This window comes from Oculina patagonica, chromosome 4 (genome assembly GCF_052425735.1).
Source record: "Oculina patagonica isolate OP01 chromosome 4, crgOcupat, whole genome shotgun sequence".
Taxonomy (NCBI): Eukaryota; Metazoa; Cnidaria; class Anthozoa; order Scleractinia; family Oculinidae; genus Oculina; species Oculina patagonica.
The window spans coordinates 40,376,587-40,402,546 of NC_135761.1; the positions used below are offsets into that span (position 1 = coordinate 40,376,587).

The 25,960-nt window shown below is 37.3% G+C and overlaps 1 protein-coding gene and 1 long non-coding RNA gene across 2 annotated transcripts; one reads left to right on the plus strand and one right to left on the minus strand.

Annotated features, from left to right (window-relative positions):
• Window positions 1–1,529: 1,529 nt before the first annotated feature.
• LOC144649374 (uncharacterized) lies at window positions 1,530–2,776 on the plus strand. The gene is made up of 3 exons (XR_013569890.1): window positions 1,530–1,591; window positions 1,861–1,980; window positions 2,178–2,776. It is a non-coding gene; the product is annotated as an uncharacterized LOC144649374 (long non-coding RNA).
• Window positions 2,777–3,834: 1,058 nt separating this feature from the next.
• On the minus strand, window positions 3,835–4,855 carry LOC144648716 (uncharacterized). The gene is made up of 2 exons (XM_078508195.1): window positions 4,510–4,855; window positions 3,835–4,302 (listed from the first exon to the last, which is right to left on the minus strand). Exons 1-2 carry the CDS (start codon window positions 4,814–4,816, stop codon window positions 4,193–4,195), a joined length of 417 nt encoding a protein of 138 aa, XP_078364321.1. The 5' UTR covers window positions 4,817–4,855; the 3' UTR covers window positions 3,835–4,192.
• Between the last annotated feature and the right edge of the window lie 21,105 nt (window positions 4,856–25,960).

Consider the following 25,960-nt stretch of genomic DNA (forward strand, 5'->3'; position numbering starts at 1 on the left):
ATTTGGATTAATTCAATATTGCATTGAATTCGTCACTTGCACCAATGTCATATTGTCATATTAAAACAATTGAAAATTGTTGCCATCTTTTGCTTTCTTTGGGCATTCTGTATAACAATAAGCAATTTCCAGTGACACTTGTTTGCGGAGTCTATCATCCTAATTGGAGGGGTAGTTTTGAGTGGTGGTCATTATCGGAATTAAACGGTTTTACGTGCAGCATAGCTGTCGTTGTTTACGTACCAAGCGTGGAGTTCAGAGCGCTGTGGATGGCCTTACCCTGGGAGTAAGTTTATGTATAATTTTTGAAACTCTGCGAAACAGTTGATGTAATGTGCACATTAGATTTGTTATGGGTTAGTCCTATGCGTACATGGACTTACTTGTAAAGAGAAAACAATATTAAAACCAGCAGTTTGGATTTTAATTTATCAGTCCCCACAAGAAAGCACAAATGAAGGATAAAACTGAGGGAAAAGGTGCAGCTTATTCACGGAACTTTACGGTACTTTTATTAGTTTTCTTCTGTGAGTAAGAGTAAAGCTTTCATCTCAGGTATAATATATTTTGTTGTGTTTTTCTATGATATATGGTCAATATTTTTTTCTAAAGTAATCGAGATGTGCCTTTGCTGACTTGGAGCATTGTACATAGTTACATGTACATACATTCATAAAGCCAGGTTTCTATTTTTCATTGTAGATCAAAGAGCCTGAAGATTTCAGACTATGGCATGAGACAATGCTAACTGAATTTCCCGACCGGTTTCAAAGATTGCTGGCTGGCCCTATGTGGAGTGGCTTGGATCCACAAGATCAGAAAGATCCTGTGAAGGTAGAACACATCTTTCAACTGTGATGTCTTTTCCAGATTACATTTCAATGTGCATTTTCTACTTCTACTCACCAGTAGACATAGCGAGTTGGTTTGTTATCCAATAAAGCAAAGGATGTGTAAAGATGTGATGTTTTTTTGTGTGAAAGATTTCCTAGTATTTGATTGATGTTTATTTTACTGTAACAATGTTTTTTTGGTACAGGCACGAGTGAATGTTCCCTGCACCAGCAAGGCAACTCAGCAAAGAAGAAACAAGAAGCCCTTGTTCACTTCTACACAGAAATTCCCCTTAAAACTAATCATGCATTTTTTGTAGTCTCTCACTGGGAAACGAGGGCGCAGGAGACCACATACCAAGCAGGCGTACATTTTGTATTAAAGAAACTTAGCCTAAGCAGTGTGCGACAAATAAAAGCATTTGAATACAGGGCAAGATATTAGATAAAAGAAATTTTTACTCACCTGAACGCCAAAACACGGCAAACCACTGCAAATTCTGGGTGAAAAAGTCAACTTTGAATCTGTTTGAATATTTCACCTCGAAGCTTGGCTTAGCTTAGTATGTCATGTAAAACGGGCAAGACCCTGGGACTCGACTCTGGGACGAGGCTGGTACGGTACACGCGTGGTTACTCAGCGTCACATCACTCACATGTCAAATGTTCAATGTTGGTTGTCACGTTTGGTTCTTCATCGTCGAGTTTAGAGTTTTTGGCGGCCATTGAATCAAAAGTTATCCTTTAAACAGCTCTAGGTGAGTGAATTGATTTAACTGACCCAAAAAGACTGTTTATACGGGGCAGTTGTGTAGATAATCGTACGCATTTACGAGATATTAGTCGAGCTAAAACCTGCGCGGGGCGAGGGAGGTGTGACGAAAGGCTCAACTTACATTAGTTGTGGACGTGCGTTACCTCCTAATGACGATTGCTACGATATTCTAGTTATTTTTCTAGCTGGTTTATAACATTTTTAGATACTTAAAAAAATACCTCATTTAAGCTTCTGCTTTACCATTTACAGGTCTCGAACAGCGAAAAAAACTGTGGAGATTCAAAATGGCAGTGGACATGCTCGAGTCGGAAATACGATACGAGTTGAATCGAAGGCATGCAACGTGCTGTATGTTTGTCTTCCTACAAGGTTTGTGTATATCAAGCAGCAGTTTTTGCTTCTTTTTATTGATTTCAAGACTGTTTTTTAGCTGTCTGCATCACTCTTGACACAACTGTGAATTGAAACTCCTCTGTTCGAAGTGTCATCTCATTTCATCTCATCTTATCTTGTGCTTCAACGAGGTCTAAAGTACTGAAAGATGTTCTTTTTTAATACATTTGCAGGGCCCTAACAAAGAGAAATGCGGTCCAGAGGTGTATTATCAGCTTTGTTTTATGCGGAGCAAGGAAATTAGGTAAGGTTGACATTGTGTTTTTTTTTTGTTAAGATTAATTTATACCACGATAACAAGCTACATTGAAAATCAATGGCTCAAATTCAAGGAGGTGAATTGAAATGTGAAATGTGAAATTATGATGATGAGATGAAAAATTTAAACAGTAGTTTCCTTCTTTATTTTTAAGGGTCTTAAAATACCAATTTGCTTTTAAGAGTTGAAGGGAATTTTATCAAAATGTTATGATATAGATATCTGGAGTCCAGTATTATTTAATTTCTTTTTTATGCATAATTCCAGCTTGGTCTTAGTTCCATCAGTCCAGATTACATAAAAGATTGCTGGTGCTCATGGGAATAAAATCTGCTCAAACAAACAAAAAATCCAGATTGTCCTAATGTCAAATGCCAGACAACCTAACCACTGAGTTTAGTTGCCCTGCTGAGGGCTTGGTTGTCCTTAAAATGCTGTACGATTTTTGGTTAAAATTTCTGTTCTCAGGCTGTGAGACGATAAATTTATTTTACATTCACAGCAGAGTGACAACAAAACTGCAGAATTTCTTGCACTTGCACTTACTTTGAATGTTAATGAAAATACTCCTTTGTATTATCTGAAGCAATTTCCCTTGTGACACTTGCCGTGCTTGATAGCCAATTCCATTAAAATGTTCCTAAAACCAGATTGGTATTGGCATCAACACATCAAAATCATGTAGAGAAGCTAAAAACAAAATCAATCAATCTTTAGTTAAATTTACTGATGTCTTGTAAAAGTCATGATTTCATGATAAAGGAAGACATAATGATAATAATAATAATAATAATAATAATAATAATAATAATAATAATAATAAGAACTTTATTTAAGTGTCTAGTCTTCTAGCTAGCCTTAAGCTTACTAATCGGGGACACTGTTTAAACTAAAATATAATATAAGTACAAAAACGATTCTGGTCTATTTACATTAAATTATGCTACATTTTCCAACACTCTTTGTATTTACATCTAATTCCTACAATTAAGATACTACTTTAAAATACGGAATATCGAACCTATATTTAATACTTATGGAGTGTTTTCGGCTCAAGAGTTGCAAAGGTGACACCCTTTGCATGTGTCTCCTCCAACAAGTCCACTGAGTTCCCTTCCCCTGATGTTCGCCTTGAATCGCTGCAAGGACGTTTCGTTTTTGTCCCTATTGTCCAATCTCAACCACATCAATGGCCCAAGGAAACGAAGGGAATGTTTCCCGTACTTGACAGTTCTTACTCTTGGTACGTAAAAATCTGAGTTCCTTAAGCTATAGCTCGAGGGTGATCTAGGAAAAAGCTCTACTACGTTGCTAGGCAGTAAACTCTAAACATGAACTTTAAACATGAAAATTGCGATCTCTTGCAATCGTTTGTTATACAAGCTGGTCATCCCCGCATGTCTTAGAGCAACAAAAAGAAATGTTCAAAAATATATTAAGCTCATATAAAATTTAAGGTTGCTTGCAGAATTTCGAATTATAGAGACTAATTATGATCAAAGGATACAAAATTTAGTTCAAGATAGTGGGAACTCTATTTTTCCAGGGTTCTAGTGAACCAAGTAAAACTGATGGGAAAATATAGTCAAGTGAAAGAAAAATGGGAGCTACTGGGGTTGTTTGAGTTATCTGAGTTTGAGTAACGGGAACCCTCTTGTATACCAGGAGGGTGGTTGAGAAAGAGGGATAAAATCGCTCAGAAAAAAAAAACACTGACAACCTTCAACTCTGTCATCTTGACTTTTATCCATTGGTGGCTCCAGGAGCCGTTTTTAGTGAGCCATGAATCACGATATCAATGCCCTGATGCTCTTCCCTCTTGCCTGAACAACTCTGGAAGGACCTTCTGTAAGTGGCCTATGTAGTGTTGGCACTTTTCTTGTCTCTCTTTTTGATCAAAAAGAGCGAATTCCCTCCACTAGCTCTTCTTTACTTCATGGCTTGATGACGGTCCTCAAGTGGTTCAGCTTGACACATTATTTCCGCTGGATTCAGGTCCGGACTTTCTGCTGATATTGGCATGTAACCGATCCCATGGTCTTGAATGAACATGAAGGGTTTACGAATCAGTTAAGATCATAATTTTTTAAAAAGTCACTTTACCTGTCATTAAATTTTACCTTACAGGTTAACGAAAAAGCACCTTATAAAAACCTACATTTGTGTTTAGGATAAAAAAACGTCACTTCACCTGTCATTAAATTTGTCATTAGAGGTTAACGCAAACACAGCTAATGAAAACTTACTTGTATGTTTAGGATCGTTGTCTTGTTGGGAGCGATAACCATCTGAAAACATCTGGTTGACAAAGGGCAGTAGGGTATCATGAAAGATGCTGTCAATGTAAAAATCAGCCTTTATGAACAGGAGTATCCTCAAATGATCTGCTTCAGCAGTCAGCAATCTTTTCTTTTTCTGATGGTATGAGCTCCACCAGTTGGTAATTTGGGACTCCTTAAGGACTTCCACACCTTGGGCTTGCATACAAGCAATGACATCTTTTGGTTCTGCTCTGATACCAGTTGTGGCTTGACGGTTGTAGAAAGATATCATGATCTCCTTTTTTTCTAAGGAGAAAACCACTCTCTTGCGGGAGGCAAGGCAGTACCATTTTTCTTTTTGTTCTGCCCCGCAAAACTGTCCCTAGGTATCCAAAGGCAATTGTTACCCAAAGGTACATTATTACAGATTGAATAGTTTATGTTGCAATCAAGATTTGTGACAAACAGAATATATTTACTTCTTAGCTTGACCTCAAGTAAACGCCGGGACCTCGATTAAACACCCCCAGCATTTATTTGAAAACTGGCAATCTTGACCCGGGGTTTATACGAGGCCGGCGTTTAATTGAGAAAATAAATGTATCTTCTTCATTTTCCTGCATTTTGGCCAAGTTTCATAAAAATCCGTCAAATCTACATACCATATTAATTCGCTTAAAGCATTAGAATCCTCGCCAAAACATGAGCCCGAGTTTTTGACTCCTAAAGCTTTAAAAGATTATCGCACCTCATCAACACGGTTGTCAACGGGGTGATGCTGCCGACCAATGAAATGCAAGCTTGGGACCCCCAGAGACCTGCGACCAAAATAGTCTATCAAAATTTGCGGGAAATATTATTTGGGAGTCCAGAATAGTGATCATTTGGAGCTTTCGGTAAAGGCAACTGGAAATGGGGAAAGTTAATTCTACCAGAACACACATTTCACTGTGATTTCAACAACAGTGGTCTACAGTCAAACAAAGATTAACTGTAAAACAAAGATTAGCTTTAAAAAACAAAAATTTGCAGAAGTTCAAGTAAATTTGCACAAGTTCCTTCGTTTCTTGACTATGGGCTGAGCCTAATTTGAAGTGGAGATTCGCTCTTCATCAATTTTGTTCCAGCCCTCAATCACGCTATTCTGGACTTGGATGTTGACCATCCGCATTAGCTTGCTGAAGGTGGTTTCCAAACCATTATTGAAAACCAATTCACCAAGTGCAACTACCAGGCTTGCCTCTTGCTGAGAGATAAACTGCTCCTTTGGAGCCATTCCCCATATGACGTGGTGCAGACATTCATTATTATTCTGCTCTAGGCACTTTACGCAACCAGCAAGGAAATGTTCATCTCCCTGAGGCAAGGGATCTTGTATGGGACAATGCGTCGTTTCTCCAGTGGCCACATCTCTGTTGTAGCTGCACCAGGAATCTTTTCCAGCCGGACAGTCTTCATGGTGGGGATTGGCTGGGGTGCTGGAGTAATGTTTCAGGATGGCATGCGTTGCCTTCGACATTGCACCAGCATTGTCTTTGTTGTCTCTGATCGCCTTTCCATAGAAATTCTGCAAAGCATCAATCCGTGCACCTGTCAGTCTTCCCTTTCCCCGATTCGTTTTCCATCATCCAACTTCTTTCGTGAAAATTAAGATAATACAACACAGAATTGTGCTGAAAAACGCTCTCCAATAGTCACTACTGTATTTTGTTCAAACCATGGACTGGTAGGAAGTAACACAATCATGAGCCCAGGGTTCACTCGCTTCTCAGTCAGTGGAAGCTTAGGTAAACTCCTGGAAAAATGAATTTTTTTTTAATGGCTATTTGCACAACAATAGAAGTTGGCCTGAAGGTTCAAAAATCATCCCTGAAAGTTAACCAACCTGAAACCCTGCTATTCTCTATGATTGGAAAGATGTAAAGCCACATCAGCGTAATGAATGGGGAATGTTTGTTGTTTGAGGTTTCTGACTGTATTCATTATTTTATTCAAATGATAATAATGCAATGTATAGTAGATTTTGTCACATACCAATACTGCTACATAATAATAATAATAATAATATTTAATACTTATATTGCGCTTTTTCTATAAAAATATTCAAAAGCGCATTACAATAATTATTATTAAACTAAATTAAAAAAAGTTACACAGTAAAAATGAATTTAAAATTACAATATTTACATATTAAAATTTCCAGAGTAATAGTGAAAGGTAGTAAATAGTAAAATTTAAGAATCACAATATTAAATCAAATGAATAACAAATCTAACTAAAAGCCTTTCTAAATAAATATGTTTTAACAGAACGTTTAAAAGACTCGATGGATGTTTCCTGTCTTATTGGCAGAGGAAGACTGTTCCATAAGAATGGGGCAGCTATCAAAAACGCGCAATCTCCCAAAGTCTTCTTGGAGGTCAGCTTCATCTTGAGATGATTCGAGCGCTTCCTCAAGTTGTTCTTTCTGATCTTTCTTCGCCTTGCCCTTAAAAGCAAACAGAAGCGCATGTCAGCAATGACTGATAGCCCTGCTCCATAAAACCGTAACATATGTACACTCTTTTCTATATAAGAACGTCTAATTTTTGGGCAGACTCTGAGCGTCTTTTTTTTTTCGATTTGAGGCTGAAAATGTTTTTAAGACATTCTTAGATTACCTTATTTTGGTCTACGAACCGAGATTTTCTACACAGTGTATTTTGCAAGAAGCAAAAAAAAAACATTGTTAAAGTATTTCCTAGTTTTCAGCATTGAGTAACTGCGCCGTTAAACCACAGTTTTGCATTTATTTATACTGCTCATTTTGATAAATTAAAACAAATGGGCAAATTAAAATTTGGGTAAGTCTCAACCTCAACATTCTTATAAAAAATGGTTCTTGTAAAAAAAAAATTGTGTTTATGAAGCTATTTTAACAGAGGTTTGGCATGATTTCTGTTGGACAACAACTGTGAAATGAATAAAATGAGAAAAATAGCTCACCGTCTTTGCCGTGTTAAGTTCTGTCAACTTCTTTTCGCCTCCTTCAATCACTTTTTGTAGAAGGTTATAAGCTTCCTCTTCAGGACACGACTGTTTTAGGAACTTAAATGTGTAACTCGAGATTTTATGGCTTCTGCAATACTTAGCAGGATTGTTTGCTATCTGTGTCACCAAGGCAAAACATCGCCGACTAAGCCTAGCTATTTGCTGAATCTTCTTTAAGTCCTAAGTTAAAGTCAAAGTTACACTGTCATTTCATGCAGAAATAAACAAATTAATCAATCAAGACAAAAACTAATATTAAAAGGCAGAGGCGGTTTTAAAACTCACTTTTGGACTCAAGTGTCTTTCTATAAAAGCTGCCAAACGCTTGTCCAGATCTCTGTTTTAACCACGTCGAGGTAAATCGTACCTTTCAGGTGTCAGTGATAGGAAACGGTACATCGTTTCTTGTAGAATATTTACCGTTGGCCAAAAATCTGGTGGTTGATATGGTGTGCTTTCGGCAACTACTCTTCCAGCGGTACTGGTTGATGGAGCGATTGGAATAAAAAACTTGTAGTTCATTTTTTGATTTTCGCTGCTGTTCTGTCACACCGAAGTACTGATCATCCTTCGTAATATTTAATCGACCGAAATGGAGGTGAAGTTATCTTATCTATTATGAAATTAAATCAGGAAATGCGACGTTTCTCCTTCAAAGGTGGGGTAACTTGAAAGACTTCCCTCGAGCCATGGATAGAATTTGGTAGAATGAACTGAAAGAGACTTTTCTGACCATAAACCCGGGTGCAGGAAATTGTTTTACCTTTATCTTTCTTCTTACAACAATCTGGATTTTCGTGTTTCTTTTCAATAAAATTTGAAAATGTGACATGGTAGCGTTGGGCAACAACATATTCATCCAAACGTATAACGTGAAAGGTTGACTGTGTTACACAACCTAGTATGTATTTCATGCAATTTGTCTCGCCCTTTACGATCCACATCAATAGTCCGTGAAGTATTTTCTATTATTAGACGATTTAATTTCTTTGATTGCTTTTATTTTTATATTGCAAGTGAAATAGTTACCCTCGTCTATTTCCCAATGCCATGTCAAGTTCTACTTATGCCGAACAGTGGTGATACTGCACTTGGTATGAAAGACAAAGGAACTGTTTCTCTTTGCCTTTTGTCTTAAGTTTCAGTTTCTGTTCTTTTCGAATAAATGATTAATAAGGCGTGATAGTGGTGTTCTTCAAACAAGGCAACAGGAACACCAAGTAACTCTCCAATTTCTCTTTCTAAATCCTCTGAGACTAACACAGGATGCAAGTCTGCAAAACGACAGGTAAAATCTTTTCATTTCACATTACTCTCTGTGTTTGAAAGTCGCTTTCTGAGCAGGGCAAACAATGGATTCCACTTCACACTGGTTGTTAGAAGGAGATCAGGCTGCATCAAGGAGGTCTCCATTGGCACTATCATCATCTGACTCATTTTCTGCAGGCTGGCAGCAACACTTCTTTTCTGGGTCTGCTGGAACATTCTGATCTCTTTCAAAGAAAATTAGCAAGTTGGAGCTGAAATTCTTTCATTAAAACTTACAATGCGCATTCGGTCATTACTTCTCACTGTTTACATGGCAATGTATAAATAACTGTCTGACTTGTTCCAGATGAGCATGACTTTGCATGAGCCTGCATCCTGGTTCTATTTGTAAAACACAGCTCATACTGCTTGAGTTTTCATTTTCGACAGTAGCTTCAAATGTCAACATTGAACTAACAAGCAAGTATAGACCTTAACTGTTGAGGACAGAAAATGCATTCTCATCTCTTAAAGCGGTTCACACCTCAAAATGGTCTTTTAAATTAGTTGGAGTTGGTTCAACTTCAACAGAGAGACCCTGTCCTTGGGAAGCAATCTGTGGACCTGGTCAATGAGGACTTTGGTTTTTTCAGGATACTGTCTTCCTCTACTAGTCCAAGACATTTTTCAGCATTGGTAATTTGTCGTCTTCAATTACAATGCACTCCATATCCTGTTCACCAATCCATAAGCCATCCTTGTCTATTTGGATGTTTTCATTAAACACCCAAACATTGTTATTTGGCTGTTTTCCCACCAACTAATGTAAAAAATTGCAAGATTTATATACAAACTTATTTATTCACTTAAGAAAAAAGTTAATACTGCAACCCCAGAATTAAAGTTGTGATGTACATGTGATAGGAATTCTGTATAGCTAAAAACCACTGAACATTTAATTTTCAATGAAAAAAAGTAATTTTGAAAGCTAAAAACATTTCAAAGACACAAGGATCTTGACAGACATTACACAGAAAGTAACAAGCATCTAAAAATTCATAGCTCAGTTGAACTTGTTTTAATGAGGGTTTAGCACACTGGCAGTGGCATTCATAGGCCAGTTCCTCTCTTTTACTTAGAATCCACTTCTTATCTTGTGACATTTGAACACTGCCACAGGTCCTCAGGAACAAATAAGAATATTGGAACTTTGTTCTTCCTCTCTTTGCTTAGTGATTTAATATTTAGGATATCATGTTACATGTATTTTTAAGTTTTAATTTGTATATGGCCCAAATAAATGCAAAGAATTTACCTGTTCGTGGATATCCAACAAAGATTGTAAACATATTTAGTGGTTGGCTGTGGGTCTCTGTTTACATGGTTGCGTGCCAGAACATATGCCCTTGTTGTTAACAGCGATAGGATAAAATAGCCTTTGGTGGAAAGCTGAAAATAAAAGCTTGATTCTGCCAATTACAATTTTAGAGTGGGCAGTAATACATGTAACACCTACCAGTACAGAAAAATGATGAAACAATCCTTCTCTAAATGGGTAAGCTTAAGACAATTATTGTCTGCTAAAAACAACCTCTTCAAATTTAAAAGCACGTTATTGCCGTCTTAGCTCGTATTGTCCCTCGGTTTTGTCAAGGCATGCCGCTATAAAATGGTTTTGTTGTGCGCCACAAAACAAACACTCACGTAAAAGTTGCAAGTTTTATTTTAACTAGTATTTACAAATATCCGCAAAAAACTCTAAAAAGTCGCACAGGTTTGGTCAATAGAATATAATATCATTAAAACAGTGTCGACTAAAATCAAATTCCTACTATGTTATTTACACAAGAATACAGCTCAGTGGAATTGGCAATATGCAAAGAAATCAATTCCAGCTACACGAGCCTGACAACGAAAAATGATCAAGAAACTATGAAGCTGGAACATTACAGAGCATTGATTAATATACAGTGCTCAAAACTCTCTAAACTGTTTACATTGTCTGAATATGGGGAGAAAGCAAAGCAAATTATACAGCAAATTTTACAGCAATTGAAATGAAAATGAAATTTATAGAAAAGTCGAATGAAATTAAAAAATGTTACTAAAAAACGATTGTCAATTGCGGTGGTTGGTGCTGGCTTGGAAAGTGCTGGTGTGGTTGGTGATTGTGTGTGCGGCGATGGTGTGGACTGTGATGGCGTTGATTGTGATGGCGTGGTCGCTAATAGGCTGGACGATGAGTGAAGAAATGGAGAAGCAGTAGATAAATATGGTTTGATGCAAAGACTTGGGTGGCGAGGAAAACAAGAGCAATTGAGGTGTTCTGGCCAGGGCAAAGTAGCGAGGATGTAATATTTGATGCAGTTTTGATAGATGTGTTCACAAAGAGATTGGCATGGTTGAAGGGATATGTCAGGATGAAGCGGCGAGCAGAAATGAAGATGAGCCAGACAAATAGACAGTTTGGAGAATTTTGAACAACCAATGTTGACCAGTGGTCTGTATTGTTTCAAGTGAATTTCTTTTATCTCCTCTGTGGTAACTGATTTAGTAAATGTCTCGTTGAGAGCATCCACACAAATTCCAGATTCCACTAGTGTGCACTGCCTTACTGTTTGGCTGTGAGAAGGCAGGATCCCCATGTACATGTGGCAGGAATTCTGTATAGCTTAAAACAGCTGAACATTTAATGTTCAATGAATAAAATAATAAAATGTAATTTTGAAAGCTAAAATAACATTTTAAAGACACAAGGATCTTGACAGACATTACACTGGTTGCAATCAGTTATCTAAATGGGTAAGCTTAAATCACATGTAAGCTCATGCATGTCAATTATGAAGAAAGGATTTAATTGATGTTAATCTGGAATTTGCAACTGGAACAAAATTTAGCTGACTCGAAACAGAGCTTTCTTTTTTTGTGTGTGACATAACTGCAAACCTGCTTCAAACGTCTCTCCTCTAGCTCTTGGCAGCAAAAACATTCATCTGCTGAGGCCATAGCAACTTAAACGCCGCACATACACGCTTAGTGGCAGTTTTGTCTTTGCTGACTTTTTCAATTCCATCAAAACCATCTGCTTTTACTGTCATATAGAGAGGGGCGAAATGATTTGGCTCCACAAGGTCTGTTATCACTCCCTTCTTTCGACCAAACAAGAAAACTGGATCTGCGTGAAATGTGACCAGTCAAGGATAAACAACAGCATGCACAAAATCGTGTGTGCACAGCTGACAGTTGGGGTAGGTCAAGACTGTGCAAAGTATGCATTCAAAAAAAATTAGCTACAAACAGAATAAAATGGACACATCGTGCTGAGCTGGGCAAACGTACAGTTGCCTGTCATTAAAACCATCAAAGTCATCTTGTGTCAACAACTTGACTACACTACATATGATGGTCGATTAAACTGTGTTTTGATATTCATTGTAAAATACAATTTTTTACTGCGTGTCGAATAGAGCATGAGACTTGTAATGATAAAACAACTCAAACTTAAGCTTGTTATTCATTATAAAATACCATTTTTTACTGCGTGCTGAATAGAGCATGAGACTTGTATTGATAAAACAACTCAAACATAAGTTAGATATTCATAAAATATATCTTTTTTACCGCATGTCGAATAGAGCATAAGACTTGTAATGATAAAACAGGTCAAACTTAAGCTTGATACATATTATTAAATACAATTTTTTACTGTGTGCAAAATAGAGCAGGAGACTTGAATTGATAAAACAACTCAAACTTAAGCTTGATATTCATTTTAAAATACATTTTTTTACCACATAACGGATAGTGCACGAGACTTGTATTGATAAAACAACTCAAACTTAAGTTTAGTTTCAGGTAGCATGTAAAAGTGTAGTACAGTCGAACCTCGATTATCCGGATTTCTCAATTATCCGGACTTCCTTCTCTGGTCCCAATTTTTCATGAATATTAATAAGTCACATTCAAGACCAGATAAAACTAAGATCTATGACGATTTAAAGGTTATTTCAAGGTGGTTTACCTGTCAAAAAAACATTTGAAAACCTTGGATGTGAGGTTTCCAATCGAACAACATTTAATACTTCGGCAGGCAACTTCCTTATTCAGTTTCCTCTAGCTATAAAAACATTTACACAAATAAACTTGCTTTCTGTCTTTGCTTACTTGTATTATACTGAAGTTTACAAGGCAAAATTCCTTCTATGAAGTGAAAACATCGTAGAAAGTTTGATCAGTCAACACTGCACATTAGCACCACCTCTAGTCACCAGGCCCATCACGAAAAGACGTATGGAACGGGGTTCAAAATTGTTTGCGAAGGAATCGGTGCGTTTTCGTCGCCTTTTTCGGAGAAAAAATGCCTTAAAATGATCAGTCTGTAGTATTTTCGTTTCTAAGGATAGTTTACGGCTGATTTATCACTATTATGAAGCAACTTTTCTTTTTTTTCCTGTTTTATGTGGAAAAATGCGCCGAAGATGCGGAGGATGCGGCAGTTAGCAAACTATGCAGGATCCTTACCACCGCATCCTGTAAGATGCCCTGGCGTATTTTTTTGGCTCATTAATATTCATACTTTCGATTATCCGGACTCTCGATTATCCAGACTATTTAGCCTAGTCCCAACGAGTCCGGATAATCGAGGTTTGACTGTAACTATTCCTTTTTTAGTGTAGTAGGAATTTCATATAATTGAATGTCTGTTAACTAAACTGCACTCTTTTTACTTTCTTTCTGTAAACCCTATCTTGCACTATCCAAACACCTGGATATTTCCTTGGCGATGTCAAGGAAACCCACGACAATCTTTTCCCTATGTTCTGTGCTAAATTTACCAGAATACTGGGTGAAAAAGTTGTTCGGGTGCCAAAAGAGGGCAAGTTCCTTTAATCGCTTTCTTTTGGCAAGCTCATCTTTTTCTGTTCCTGACAGCATGACTGCCATCATATCCTCTGCCAAGCCATCCGCACAGGGCCATGGTATATCGCTGAAGCTGATTATCTCAGGTGTGGGGTTTTTAAACTGTACCACCTTGGCGTCGTATGCTTTCCTCGCCTCTCCATCGAATTCTGAGGAAGTCTCATTTTAGGCAGACACAGGAGTTTCTCCCAGTGGTCATGGTACACGGTGTTCAGCGGTGCATGGTGGCCTATCGCTAGACCTGTCGCGATCTGGTAATCACACCCTTCAGTTCCATGATTAGAAATGTTATGGCTTCCTCGGCAAGTACATCTTGGACATAGCTGTGAAAGGGAGAGTGATTAGGGCTTCTTTTGTGCTGTTGCTTCTTGTTTCAATTGTGTATCTGTGTGCTTCTTTGCTATGTGTACGTAAAATGGCTTTTTTCTTAAATGTCAACATACTGCTACACTTAGACAATTAGTTTTTATATTTACGTATAACAACATTATTAAACATTTTTAAATTGTACTTACCAGGTTCTGCTGTAAAGAGGCCTCCAGCATTTTAGAACTTTGTTTAAAAAAAGTGTTCTGCAATCCGAATGTGAAGTCGACGGAGGGGCTAACACCTCTTCATGTGGCTGCCCTGTGGGGGAGGTTTTATAACCTTAAAATATTACTAGACAATGGTGGCGATGTTCAGGAAACGGACGAAGACGGTAGTAATGCACTGGACTTTGCTCAAGAGGCATCCTGTATTAGGCTCCTTCTTGAGGCTGAGAGCTCAGCGGAACAAGTACAACATGCAACATGTAAGGAGTCTGAGCCTAATGGTTTAAGTACAGTAACTGTTCAAGACAGTGAATCTGATTTTTCGGAATCATTTTATACAGCAATAGAAGATGATAGTGTTCTTGACCGCACAGTAGTTACATTCCCAAAGCTACATCCGTGGCATGCGGATCCCTCTAAAACATTCGACTTGGATGATACTGTTGTGGACAAATTTAACAACCTCAGTATATCCAGTTACAGGTATGTGTAATATGTGTAAGTACAGTAGGTAATTACTGAATCCACCAAAAAGATTGTTTTTTTTTTTGTTTTTTTTTGCAGAGATGTCATTAAAGGGACTACCGGTATGTCACAGATTTACATGTAAACTGATTTTTGAACCGCCAAAATTTATATTTGTTTCACAGGAAACCTAAAAATTATTATAGTCAATTTTTATTAAAAATTGCTATATATAATATTAGTGCACTGAAACTGTAAACAATCATCTTTGGCTGCGGATGGTTCAGATGGAAACAGATTGCAATGTTAAAAAGTTAGGCAAACATTTTCAAATTGTTTCTGCATGTCTTCAATATAATTATCGATTTTTATAGCCGTAGCTTGATTTCTATCCGCAAATTATATTCCTTCAGATGTTCAAAGATACTGTTTATGTTTAATGCACACAGCATTAATTTTATCACAAAGGTAAATGACAAGTTGTACATGCTCAGTACCTTTTTAGATGTTATTTATTTGCCTGTGCAAGGACGTTTTTTTTTTTTTGCACTGTATGTTGTTAAAAAGATAGCATATATATTGTTATTTAGATATGAGGGCTCTATTTAACGTACAGTTTTGGACCACGCGATCAATGGATGAAATAGATAATTGATAATACAATCTGTTTTCTTCAGGACTTTTGGTTCTGTCATACTCCCATACTAATGGAGGGGACGAGGAGGCTTTTCTTCTGGCTTACATGTTTTAATTGCGGATTGCACCAATAATTGAAGCCTTAAGATCTATTTTAGGGTTGCACGTGAACAACGTTATTTTTAGGGAACAAAAAAAAACTTGAGCCCCACCCAGATAGGTCTCTTTTAAGCGATTAATTTAATTTCCATCGAACTTCCTTGCCCTTCCCTCACGGAAGCGTCTTTCTCCGTCCACCTCTCTCCCATGGGGCATCTATCCTACCTATACCTATAAATACTGCTTCGTCCTTTAGCGTTCACATTAACAACGCTTGGCGTGATGTATTGTGTTGTTTATCTTTATGTGTACCCTATTGGTACACATCTGCACATCTAAGGAAAGGGGGAGTTGCTAGCCCTTAGTATTATAAATTTCTTTTTTGTGGTTTGAAAAGTGAAAAATAAGTTTATATAAACTTATTAAAAAGATTACTGATTCAAAATAGCTTGTCACTTAACCGGGTTTTGAAGAACCTGTATCCAGAATGATGAATACTTTGTCGTTGTCACCATTTCAAACTCTCTTACGAGTAGATCAGCTGTTTTTCTGTCGGAAACATAACCTGAATACTCATCAATGTACGAAGTAAAGTAACTCAGCCAAGGTACAGCTTTCGCGGAATCCGCGGGAGATTGACTTGAATTTGCCGCCATCTTTACTTTGCCTTTTGCTTTATCTGGCATCTTTCACAGGAATGCCAATAGCTTGATTGGCGGGGGATGAAAACCTCTTTCCAACAACAACTTTAAAAATATGAGTGTTCAAGGCAGAAATCAATTCTGATAAGGCGTGATAGTGGTGTTCTTCTAACAAGGCAACAGGAACAGCAAGTAACTCTCCAATTTCTCTTTCTAATTCCTCTGAGACTAACAAAGTATGCAAGTCTGCAAAATGACAGGTAAAATCTTCTCATTTCACCTTACTCTCTGTGTTTTCTGAAAGTCGCTTGCTGATCAGGGCAAACTATGGATTCCACTTCACAACACACTGGTTGTTGGAAGGAGATCAGGCTGCATCAAGGAGGTCTCCATTGCCACTATCATCATCTGACTCATCTTCTGCAGGCTGGCCAACAGAATGGTATCTCTCATTTAATGAGGGTGATTTCTGGCAGCAACACTTCTTTTCTGGGTCTGCTGGAACATTCTGAACTCTTTCAAACAAAGTCAGCAAGTTGGAGCCGGAATTAATTTTCTTTCATTAAAACTTACAATGCGCATTCCGTCCTTACTTCTCACTGAGTACATGGCAACGTATAAATAACTGTCTGACTTGTTCCAGATGAGCATGACTTTGCATGAGCTTGCATCCTGGTTCTATTTGTAAAACACAGCTCATACTGCTTGAGTTTTCATTTTCGACAGGAGCTTCAAATGCCAACATTGTTCCTTGAACTTTGTGGAGCTCTTGCCTGTTCTTGAGCAGAACAGGCATCTTACCAAGAAAATGTGTGTGGCATTTTCCTGTAACGAAGGTGGTAAAGCTTTGCTCAGAAAGCAGTCCTGATGGAAGCAGTAAATGTTCCTTTTACAGGAAGTTTAAAAGAAAACAGAAGTCAATCTAGGAGTGGGTTACCGTGTGAAAATTAGAAGAGTATAGTGCTCCTCCATTTCCGTTAATTTACCCTGATGAAAAACAGTTTTGTCATTTATGAAGGGAAGTTTTCCAAGTCATGATCTTTTTAGTTGTTTCAGTTTGAGTTTAGCAGATTTGGAGAGCAAAACCTTTATTGATAATGGAATTAGTCAGCTATGAGTGCTTGAGGGTGTCCTGAGCAGCATATTTGATTGTGGAAGATTTTCCTGTAAGAATATTTAGCTACGTACAGTACTACTGCTGTAGATAAGAGATGGTTAAATGATGAGAAAGAGACCAAAATTGTGTTTTCTGAATGATGAGGAGTTAACAGACAAAACCTTTTTAACCCTGAGGCAAGGCAAAGTCAATTCTATATCCCTTCCTTCATCCTCATTCAAATGAAATTCAATTTCAGTTCAATTTTTAGCTACATTAGAAATGGAAACTGTTCCTGATGTACCATATTTTGTAATCAGGATGGAGAAACCAACAAGCAAGTATAGACCTTAAATGTTGAGGACAGAAAATGCATTCTCATCATCTCTTAGAGTGGTCCACACCTCTAACAGAAATAAGGCAGGAAAATTTTTCAGCTGCAAGATTAGAGGGGAAGCTCCCATCATTTACAAAGATTCCTAAACCTATTTTATAAATGTTTTCTTTCCCATTAACTGAAAATTGTTTGCCACCTATAATAAGCTCCATCATCTCCCACATTTCATCATTTTATAATTCAAAATTATCTTTTACCTGCACATATTATTGAAACCTACTTGAAGACCTAGGATGAGGCTCATTGAAGGGACGAGGTGTTTGAGCTTGAAAGGTAGCGTTCCAGTTCATTGGTGGATTGCCATTTCTGCCTTATACGCGGTTTCTGGAGCTTAGCCTCTTATTCCTCTTGCGCCAACATGGCCACAACAGAGAGACCCTGCCCTTTGGGAAGCAATCAGTGGACCTGGTCAATGAGGACTTGTTTTTTCAGGGTACTGTCTTCCTCTGCTAGTCCAAGACATTTTTCAGCAGTGGTTTTCTGTCATCTTCTATTACGATAAACTCTATATCTTCTTCAGCAATGAGCAAATCATCGTTGTCCATTTGAGTGTTTTAATTGAAAACCCAAATATCTTTATTTGTCTGTTTCCCCACCAAGTAATGTAAAAAAACTGCAAGATTTACATACAAACTTATTTATTCACTTGAGAAAAAAGTTAATACTGCAACCCCAGAATTTAAGTTGTGATCCCCATGTACATGTGGCAGGAATTCTGTATAGCTAAAAACCACTGAACATTTAATGTTCAGTGAAAAAAATAATTAAATGTAATTTTGAAAGCTAAAATAACATTTCAAAGACACAAGGATCTTGACAGACATTACACAGAAAGTAACAAGCATCTAAAAATTCATAGCTCAGTTGAACTTGTTTTAATGAGGGTTCAAAGCACACTGGCAGTGGCATTCATATGCCAGTAATTTCGGTAAAACGTTCACAGCAAAAAAAATAAAACGATTGTCAATTACGGTAGTGGGTGCTGGCTTGGAAAGTGACGGTGTGGTTGGTGATTGCGTGTGCGGGGATGGCGTGGACTGTGATGGTGTGGTCGGTAATAGCTCGGACGATGAGTGAAGAAATGAAGGAGAAGCAGTAGATAAATATGGTTCGATGCAAAGACTTGCGAGGAAAACAAGACCAATTGAGGTGTTCTGGCCTAGGCGGAGTAGCGAGGATGTAATATTTGATGCAGTTTTGATAGATGTGTTCACAAAGAGATTGGCATGGTTGAAGGGATATGTCAGGATGAAGCGGCGAGCAGAAATGAAGATGAGCCAGACAAATAAACAGTTTGAAGAATTTTGAACAGCCAGTGTTGACCAGTAGTCTGTATTGTTCCAAGTGAATTTCTTTTATCTCCTCTGTGGTAACTGAGGTCGTAAATGTCTCGTTGAGAGCATCCACACAAATTCCAGATTCCACTAGTGTGCACTGCCTTACTGTTTGGCTGCGAGAAGGCAGGATCCCCATGTACATGTGGCAGGAATTCTGTATAGCTAAAAACCACTGAACATTTAATGTTCAATGAAAAAAATAATTAAATGAAATTTTGAAAGCTAAAATAACATTTCAAAGACACAAGGATCTTGACAGACATTACACAGAAAGTAACAAGCGTGTAAAAATTCATAGCTCAATTGAACTTGTTTTAATGAGGGTTCCAAGCACACTGGCATTCATATGCCAGTTCCTCTCTTTTACTTGGAAACCACTTCTTATCTTGTGACATTTGAACACTGCCACAGGTCCTCAGGAACAAATAAGAATATTGGAACTTTGTTCTTCCTCTCTTTGCTTAGTTATTTAATATTTTAGGATATCATGTTACATGTATTAAGTTTTAATTTGTATACGGCCCAAGTAAATGCAAAGAATTCACCTGTTCGTGGTTATCCAACAAAGATTGTAAACATATTTAGTGGTTGGCTGTGGGTCTCTGTTTGCATGGTTGCTTGATTGAGTGCCAGATATATGCCCTTGTTGTTAACAGCGATAGGATAAAATAGCCTTTGGTGGAAAGCTGAAAATGAAAGCTTTATTCTGCCAATTACAATTTAGAGTGGGCAGTAATACATATAACACCTACCAGTACAGAAAAAAATTGGAATGATTAAACAAATTTTATCTAAACGGGTAAGCTAAAATTAATGCACACAGCATTAATTTTATCACAAAGGTAAATGACAAGTTGTACATGCTCAGTACCTTTTTAGATGTTATTTATTTGCCTGTGCAAGGACGTTTTTTTTTTTGCACTGTATGCTGTTAAAAAGATAGCATATATATTGTTATTTAGATATGAGGGCTCTATTTAACGTACAGTTTTGGACCAGTTTGATCCGGTTGCATGAATACCTGGCGCGATCAATGGATGAAATAGATGATTGATAATACAATCTGGTTTCTTCAGGACTTTTGGTTCTGTCATACTCCCATACTAATGGAGGGGGCGAGGAGACTTTTCTTCTGGCTTACATGTGTTAATTGCGGATTGCACCAATAATTGAAGCCTTAAGATCTATTTTAGGGTTGCACGTGAACAACATTATTTTTAGGGAACAAAAAAAAACTTGAGCCCCGCCCAGATAGGTCTCCTTTAAGTGATTTATTCAATTTCTATCGAACTTCCTTGACCTTCCCTCACGGAAGCGTCTGTCACCGTCCGCCTCTCTCCCATGGGGCATCTATCCTACCTTTATCTATTAATAATGCTTCCTCCTTTGGCGTTCACATTAACAACGCTTGGCGTGACGTATTCTTGTGTTGAATGAATGAAATGAAATGAATGAATGAATGAATGAAATACTTTATTAAAGTGTCTGAAGTATTTAGCTTAAAAAAACTAATTGTGGACACTATTTACATTATTATATATCTAAGCTATTTAAAGTTAAAATATTTACACTTAAATTCTAAGAAGAAGAAAAACTGAAGAATCTTTCTCAGAATGGAAGCCAGTTACTGTCCACCAAAAAAAATAAATAAATAATTAGTTTAAAAAACTGCACTGAAGATTGATGTTCAGATGTTCTCCTTCTATTTTTAATTTTAAATTAAACTGATCAGATGTTCTCTAAAGGGTGCCACTTTTTGTTGTGTATTTCTTGTCTATTGTTTGTTATGGCAATGTTACATTCAATTCTTTCTATACTCTTTAGTTTGTTTTTTTAAATGAGTTAGTAAAGGTTCACATTTTTTTTAGACGACTTTGATATATATTACGTGTTTTCCCATAATAATGATGTGATTAAGCAGAAGCCAGTGTGATCTTGTATGAAACAGACCAAAAAGAATATCACATTCATTTAACAGATCTAAATTTATGCTTACACCATTTAGCCAAGATGAGTGCATGTTTGTTCTAAAGTAACCTCTCACTACATTTGCTTCTTACTTCGCTGGTTGCCCAGCCACCACAGTATCTAACTTTGCCTTTTGTTTCATCTGACATATCTTTCACAGAAATGCCACTAGCTTGATTGGCGGGGGATAAAAACCTCTCTCCAACAACAACTTTAAAAATATGGGTGTTCAAGGAAAAAATCAATTCTGATAAGGCGTGATAGTGGTGTTCTTCAAACAAGGCAACAGGATCACCAAGTAACTCTCCAATTTCTCTTTCTAATTCCTCTGAGACTAGCACAGGATGCAAGTCTGCAAAATGACAGGTAAAATCTTTTCATTTCACCTTACTCTCTGTGTTTTCTGAAAGTCACTTTCTGATCAGGGCAAACAATGGATTCCACTTCACACTAATGAACATACTGGTTGTTGGAAGGAGATCAGGCTGCATCAAGGAGGTCTCCATTGCCACTATCATCATCTGACTCTTTTTCTGCAGGCTGGCCAAAAGAATGGTATCTCATTTAATGAGGGTGATTTCTGGCAGCAACACTTCTTTTCTGGGTCTGCTGGAACATTCTGAACTCTTTCAAACAAAGTTAGCAAGTTGGAGCTGGAATTAATTTTTTTTCATTGAAACTTACAATGCGCATTCGGTCCTTACTTCTCACTGTTTACATAGCAGCGTATAAATGTATGTCTGACTTGTTTCAGACGAAAATTGAAAGAAAATGAAAACTGTTCCTGATGTACCATAGTTCTCCATGGTCTTTCTTGTGTAATCATGATGGAGAAACTAACAAGCAAGTATAGACCTTAAATGTTAAGGACAGAGAATGCATTCTCATCATCTCTTAGAGTGGTTTACACCTATAAAAGTCTTTTCAATTAGTTGGAGTTGGTTCAACTCCAACAGATGTGTGTAGTACATTTGTTGGAAGAGAGATTTCCAATAAGACCCATCTGGTGAATAGCACACAAGAAGCTCTTCCTTTGGTAGAACATCTCTTGTTGACTTAATCCACACTTCATTGTCTTGCTTTGAAAATTTACAGTTAACTTACACAGAAACAAGACAGGAACATTATTCAGCTGCAAGATCAGAGGGGAAGCTCCCATCATTTGCAAAGATTCCTAAACCTAAATTCATAAATGTTTTCTTTCCCATTAACTGAAAATTGTTTGCCACCTATGATAAGCTCCATCATCTCCCACACTTCATCATTTCATCATTCAAAATTATCTTTTACCTGCACATAATACTGAAACCTACTTGAAGACCTAGGATGAGACTCATTGATGGGACAAGGTGTTTGAGCTTGAAAGGTAGAGTTCCAGTTCATTGGTGGATTGCCATTTCAGCCTCGTACCCGGTTACTGGAGCTTAGCCTCTTATTCCTCTTGCACCAACATGGCCACAACAGAGAGACTCTGCCCTTTGGGAAGCAATCAGTGGACCTGGTCAATGAGGACTTGTTTTTTCAGGGTACTGTCTTCCTCTGCTATTCCAAGACATTTTTTAGCAGTGGTTATCTGTCGTCTTCTATTACGATAAGCTCCATATCCTGTTCAGCAATCCGTCCACCATCTTTGTCCATTTGGGTGTTTTCATTAAACACCCAAACATCTTTATTTGGCTGCTTCCCCTATGGTTGAGTTCAAGTTATACTGGTCTAGCATATTGTAGAACTGTGTCAGTTCATTGTACGCATCAGGAGTGTGATTGTTGTTTTGAGTCATTACTTGGTGCAGCTTCTCGAAAGAAAAGTGGTCCACCAGTAAACGTTGAAGGTCTTTCCTAAGATCATTTTGTACTTCTCTTACAGGCTTTGAAATGACATTCAGCACTGCCGACTTCTTTTGGCCTTTTTTTGCGCACACCCTTAACCATGCAATGAAAGGCTCTTCCCAGTTGTCATTGATTTTAATCTTTCCATTATGCCTTTGATAAAACCAAATATTTGAGTGAACCAAAAAAGGATTAGCATCTCTAATCTCTGCTAGCAATATGCTGTCCCTGTCTTGTAAAAAAAACAAAAAAAACAGGTGCCTTCCATAATAACATAGGGTAGAATCGTCCAATACAACCAATAGCTTGATTTGATTCTTCACCTTTGATAACTTGAGAGAACATTGGGCGCCCATACTTAATTCCTCCATAAAAAGATGGTCAAAGGCATTATGATCTAAAAAGAGGGCTAGGTTATCTGCATATACTCCACTTTGGTGTCTTTAAGACATTGTCTTGGGTAGATTTTTTTTAAGTTTTTGGTCACAGAAGGTATTTTCTGTTGATGTTTTGCTTCAAAACTCACTGCCCAGGTTCTTATGATGTTGGCATGAAAACAACTTTTAAGTAACTGTAAATGGGCAGTAATAGGTTTGTCTGTACCATGCTCAAATTCTCCAGATTTCAAAACACATTTAGCCAGTCTAGGGCAACTGTGCTGCCACACTTTTGAGTTTTTGTTGACTTCCTCTAGACAAGCATCCATGTCCTCCCCTTTACTCTGATTACCAGACGTGTCTGTCTCTTTTACAAACTGGGCCAATGCTGGTACACACAAATACATGTTTAAATGTATCATTTAAAATTGTCTGTACATGACAGAGAGTGAAGTTTCTACTAACCTTCTGGTATATAGTTGGCCGCTGATGAGGTAGCGGTTGACGATCCCCAGAGGCCGTGAGTTTCGCATTCTTTTGTATTCACTGTAGAAATGAAAACTTCACTTTAAGAATGGGAGAGCCCAAAAAACAGATTGACCTGAGTTACTATTTTTTTCATGACATTTTTTTAACAACATTCAACATTAGCCTACTTTATAGGAAGGCAAAGACGGATCAACAGAGGGCTGGTCAGTATCTGTTAAGATAACTGTTGTTAACCAGGTTATAATTTCTGCTGCGAAATAATCACAATTTAAGGCATGTTTAATATATTGTTCGGCGATACACAATTTTAAAACTGCTAGTATATGCGCCGCGTAAAGCATAAACTCACATCCGAAAATTGATACCTTCATCAATGCGGTTTGACAATTGTCACACCTCGCGTGATTTTTTTTCACTTGATTTTTCTCTTGTTTGCGTCAAAAGAGGATAAAAGCATGCATGTGACAGGTTACAAGCAACTTCATACAAAATCACAGGAAACAATTTATTCTGATAATTTTATTGCATAATTCCACGTATAAATTTTGGTACATTTTACAAGTTCGTTCGTTGTTCGGAATATTTTCACAAGAAATTACTAAAAGTTTCGATAATTTGGGATTTGAGAACAAATTACTGGAAGTAAGTTACTAAAAGGTGTTAACTGGTTTTCTATTCAAACAGTGGATGTGTTTGTACTAGGCCGATGAACTAGCCAATGAACATTAGGGATTATCACTGACAGCCGCGGGACTGTTTGAAGTTTTGTTTATACAGAACAGAACTGATGAGATTATGATTTTGTTTGAAAAGCGGTAATCGTCCAATGCATATTTTCAATTCTGATATGTTAAAGAATCGCAATACCTAAGGCCTAATGACATCCTTTTCAGGCACGGATCCAGAAAAAATGGTGATTGTTTTCTGAGTACATAAGCGCCAATACATGAGAGTGCGAGCCTCGAGGATGACACTTCCGAGAAAAGTGTTAGTTTTTACTCTTTGATGTGCAATTTCGGGGTATTTTGATTCTCTTGGACAACATGTTTACCGATTTCTGTGAAATGGTGGAAACCGGTCTGGATCCGTTTGCGCTTTTGTTACATAGTTTTGATAAGTACAATAGGATAAAGCTAACAATTCTGTATGTAAAAATTTGACAGAATCATTTGAACACAAAGTCTATAATAGATTTCCAACATTTTCCTCTTCAGTCATCATCATCATCATCATCATCGTGTATCTTGCAGATCTGTTTAAAATGCTCTCCGACCCAGTCTTCGAAATCGAATTTTTCACTCTCTTGAGAATCTATTTGCTGTTTCTCCGCTGGTTTCCACTGATCGCGTTTTCCTGCCAGTGTTTGCAGAGCTCACCATTTAAAAACTTGGACAACAAAGTAAGAATGGCACCTTCAAATAGATATTTAAATGTAGCTAAAAAAAATTCTGTTGAAGCTCTGCCTTTGTCAACATGGCATGCACAAAGAAAGAGTATCCTGATTTTTTTTTTCAATAATAGCTCAGTTGAAAATAGCAAATGCTTTAAAAAATAACAAATACTTTATATCCAAAATCAGAATTATAGTTTAAAATTTTGTAATCCACTAAACCAAAGTAGCTTTTTCACACAATCTTGTTTACCTTTGCTTTTCTGTCAGCCTTTGACGATGGTATTTTCACTTCAATACGTTAGGGCAGTGTTTTTGTGAATCAGCTTTTAAATACAAGTATTTGGAAAATTTTTGAAAAACGTTATTGCAAATGTACAAATGAGCATCCTGTGTATAGAGCTCATAACTGTTGGACTTCCTAAAGCAAGACAATTAAACTGCTTTAATATTTTGTAGAGTGAAAGGCTCATTGGCTGGTGAATTCTTGATTCACAGTACCAAATTTATAATCTCTGCTCACGGTATCAGCCTTTTATAGAACAAGCACAAAAGCTTCTCAGGGTGTCTCAATGCTGATTTATGTTTCAATCTACTTTTTTAATAGAGTAGAATTTTGTTAATGTTATACTAGGTGGGAATTACACCAGCTATTGAAATTTTGTTAATGCGCTTCTTGGTAAAATGAATAGTTTCAAGAGAGGGGTTAACAAAAAACTCTTAATTGAAATAATGTGAATATTGTTACATCAACAATGAAATGTGTTATGAAAAGGATAATTACATACCATCTGCCAGCCCTATTGTAGCAGCCCATCAGGCTGCTGAACAGTGAACTTCCTATTCACTGTATACTTCAAGTGCCGTCCACCCTTCTGTGTTCCACGATGGAACATTCGGGACTGTGCATGGTTTTTTTTTACTGGCTGGCAATAGAAATTTACAATGCTGCCACATTTTCTAGAAACTGGAGAACTTTTT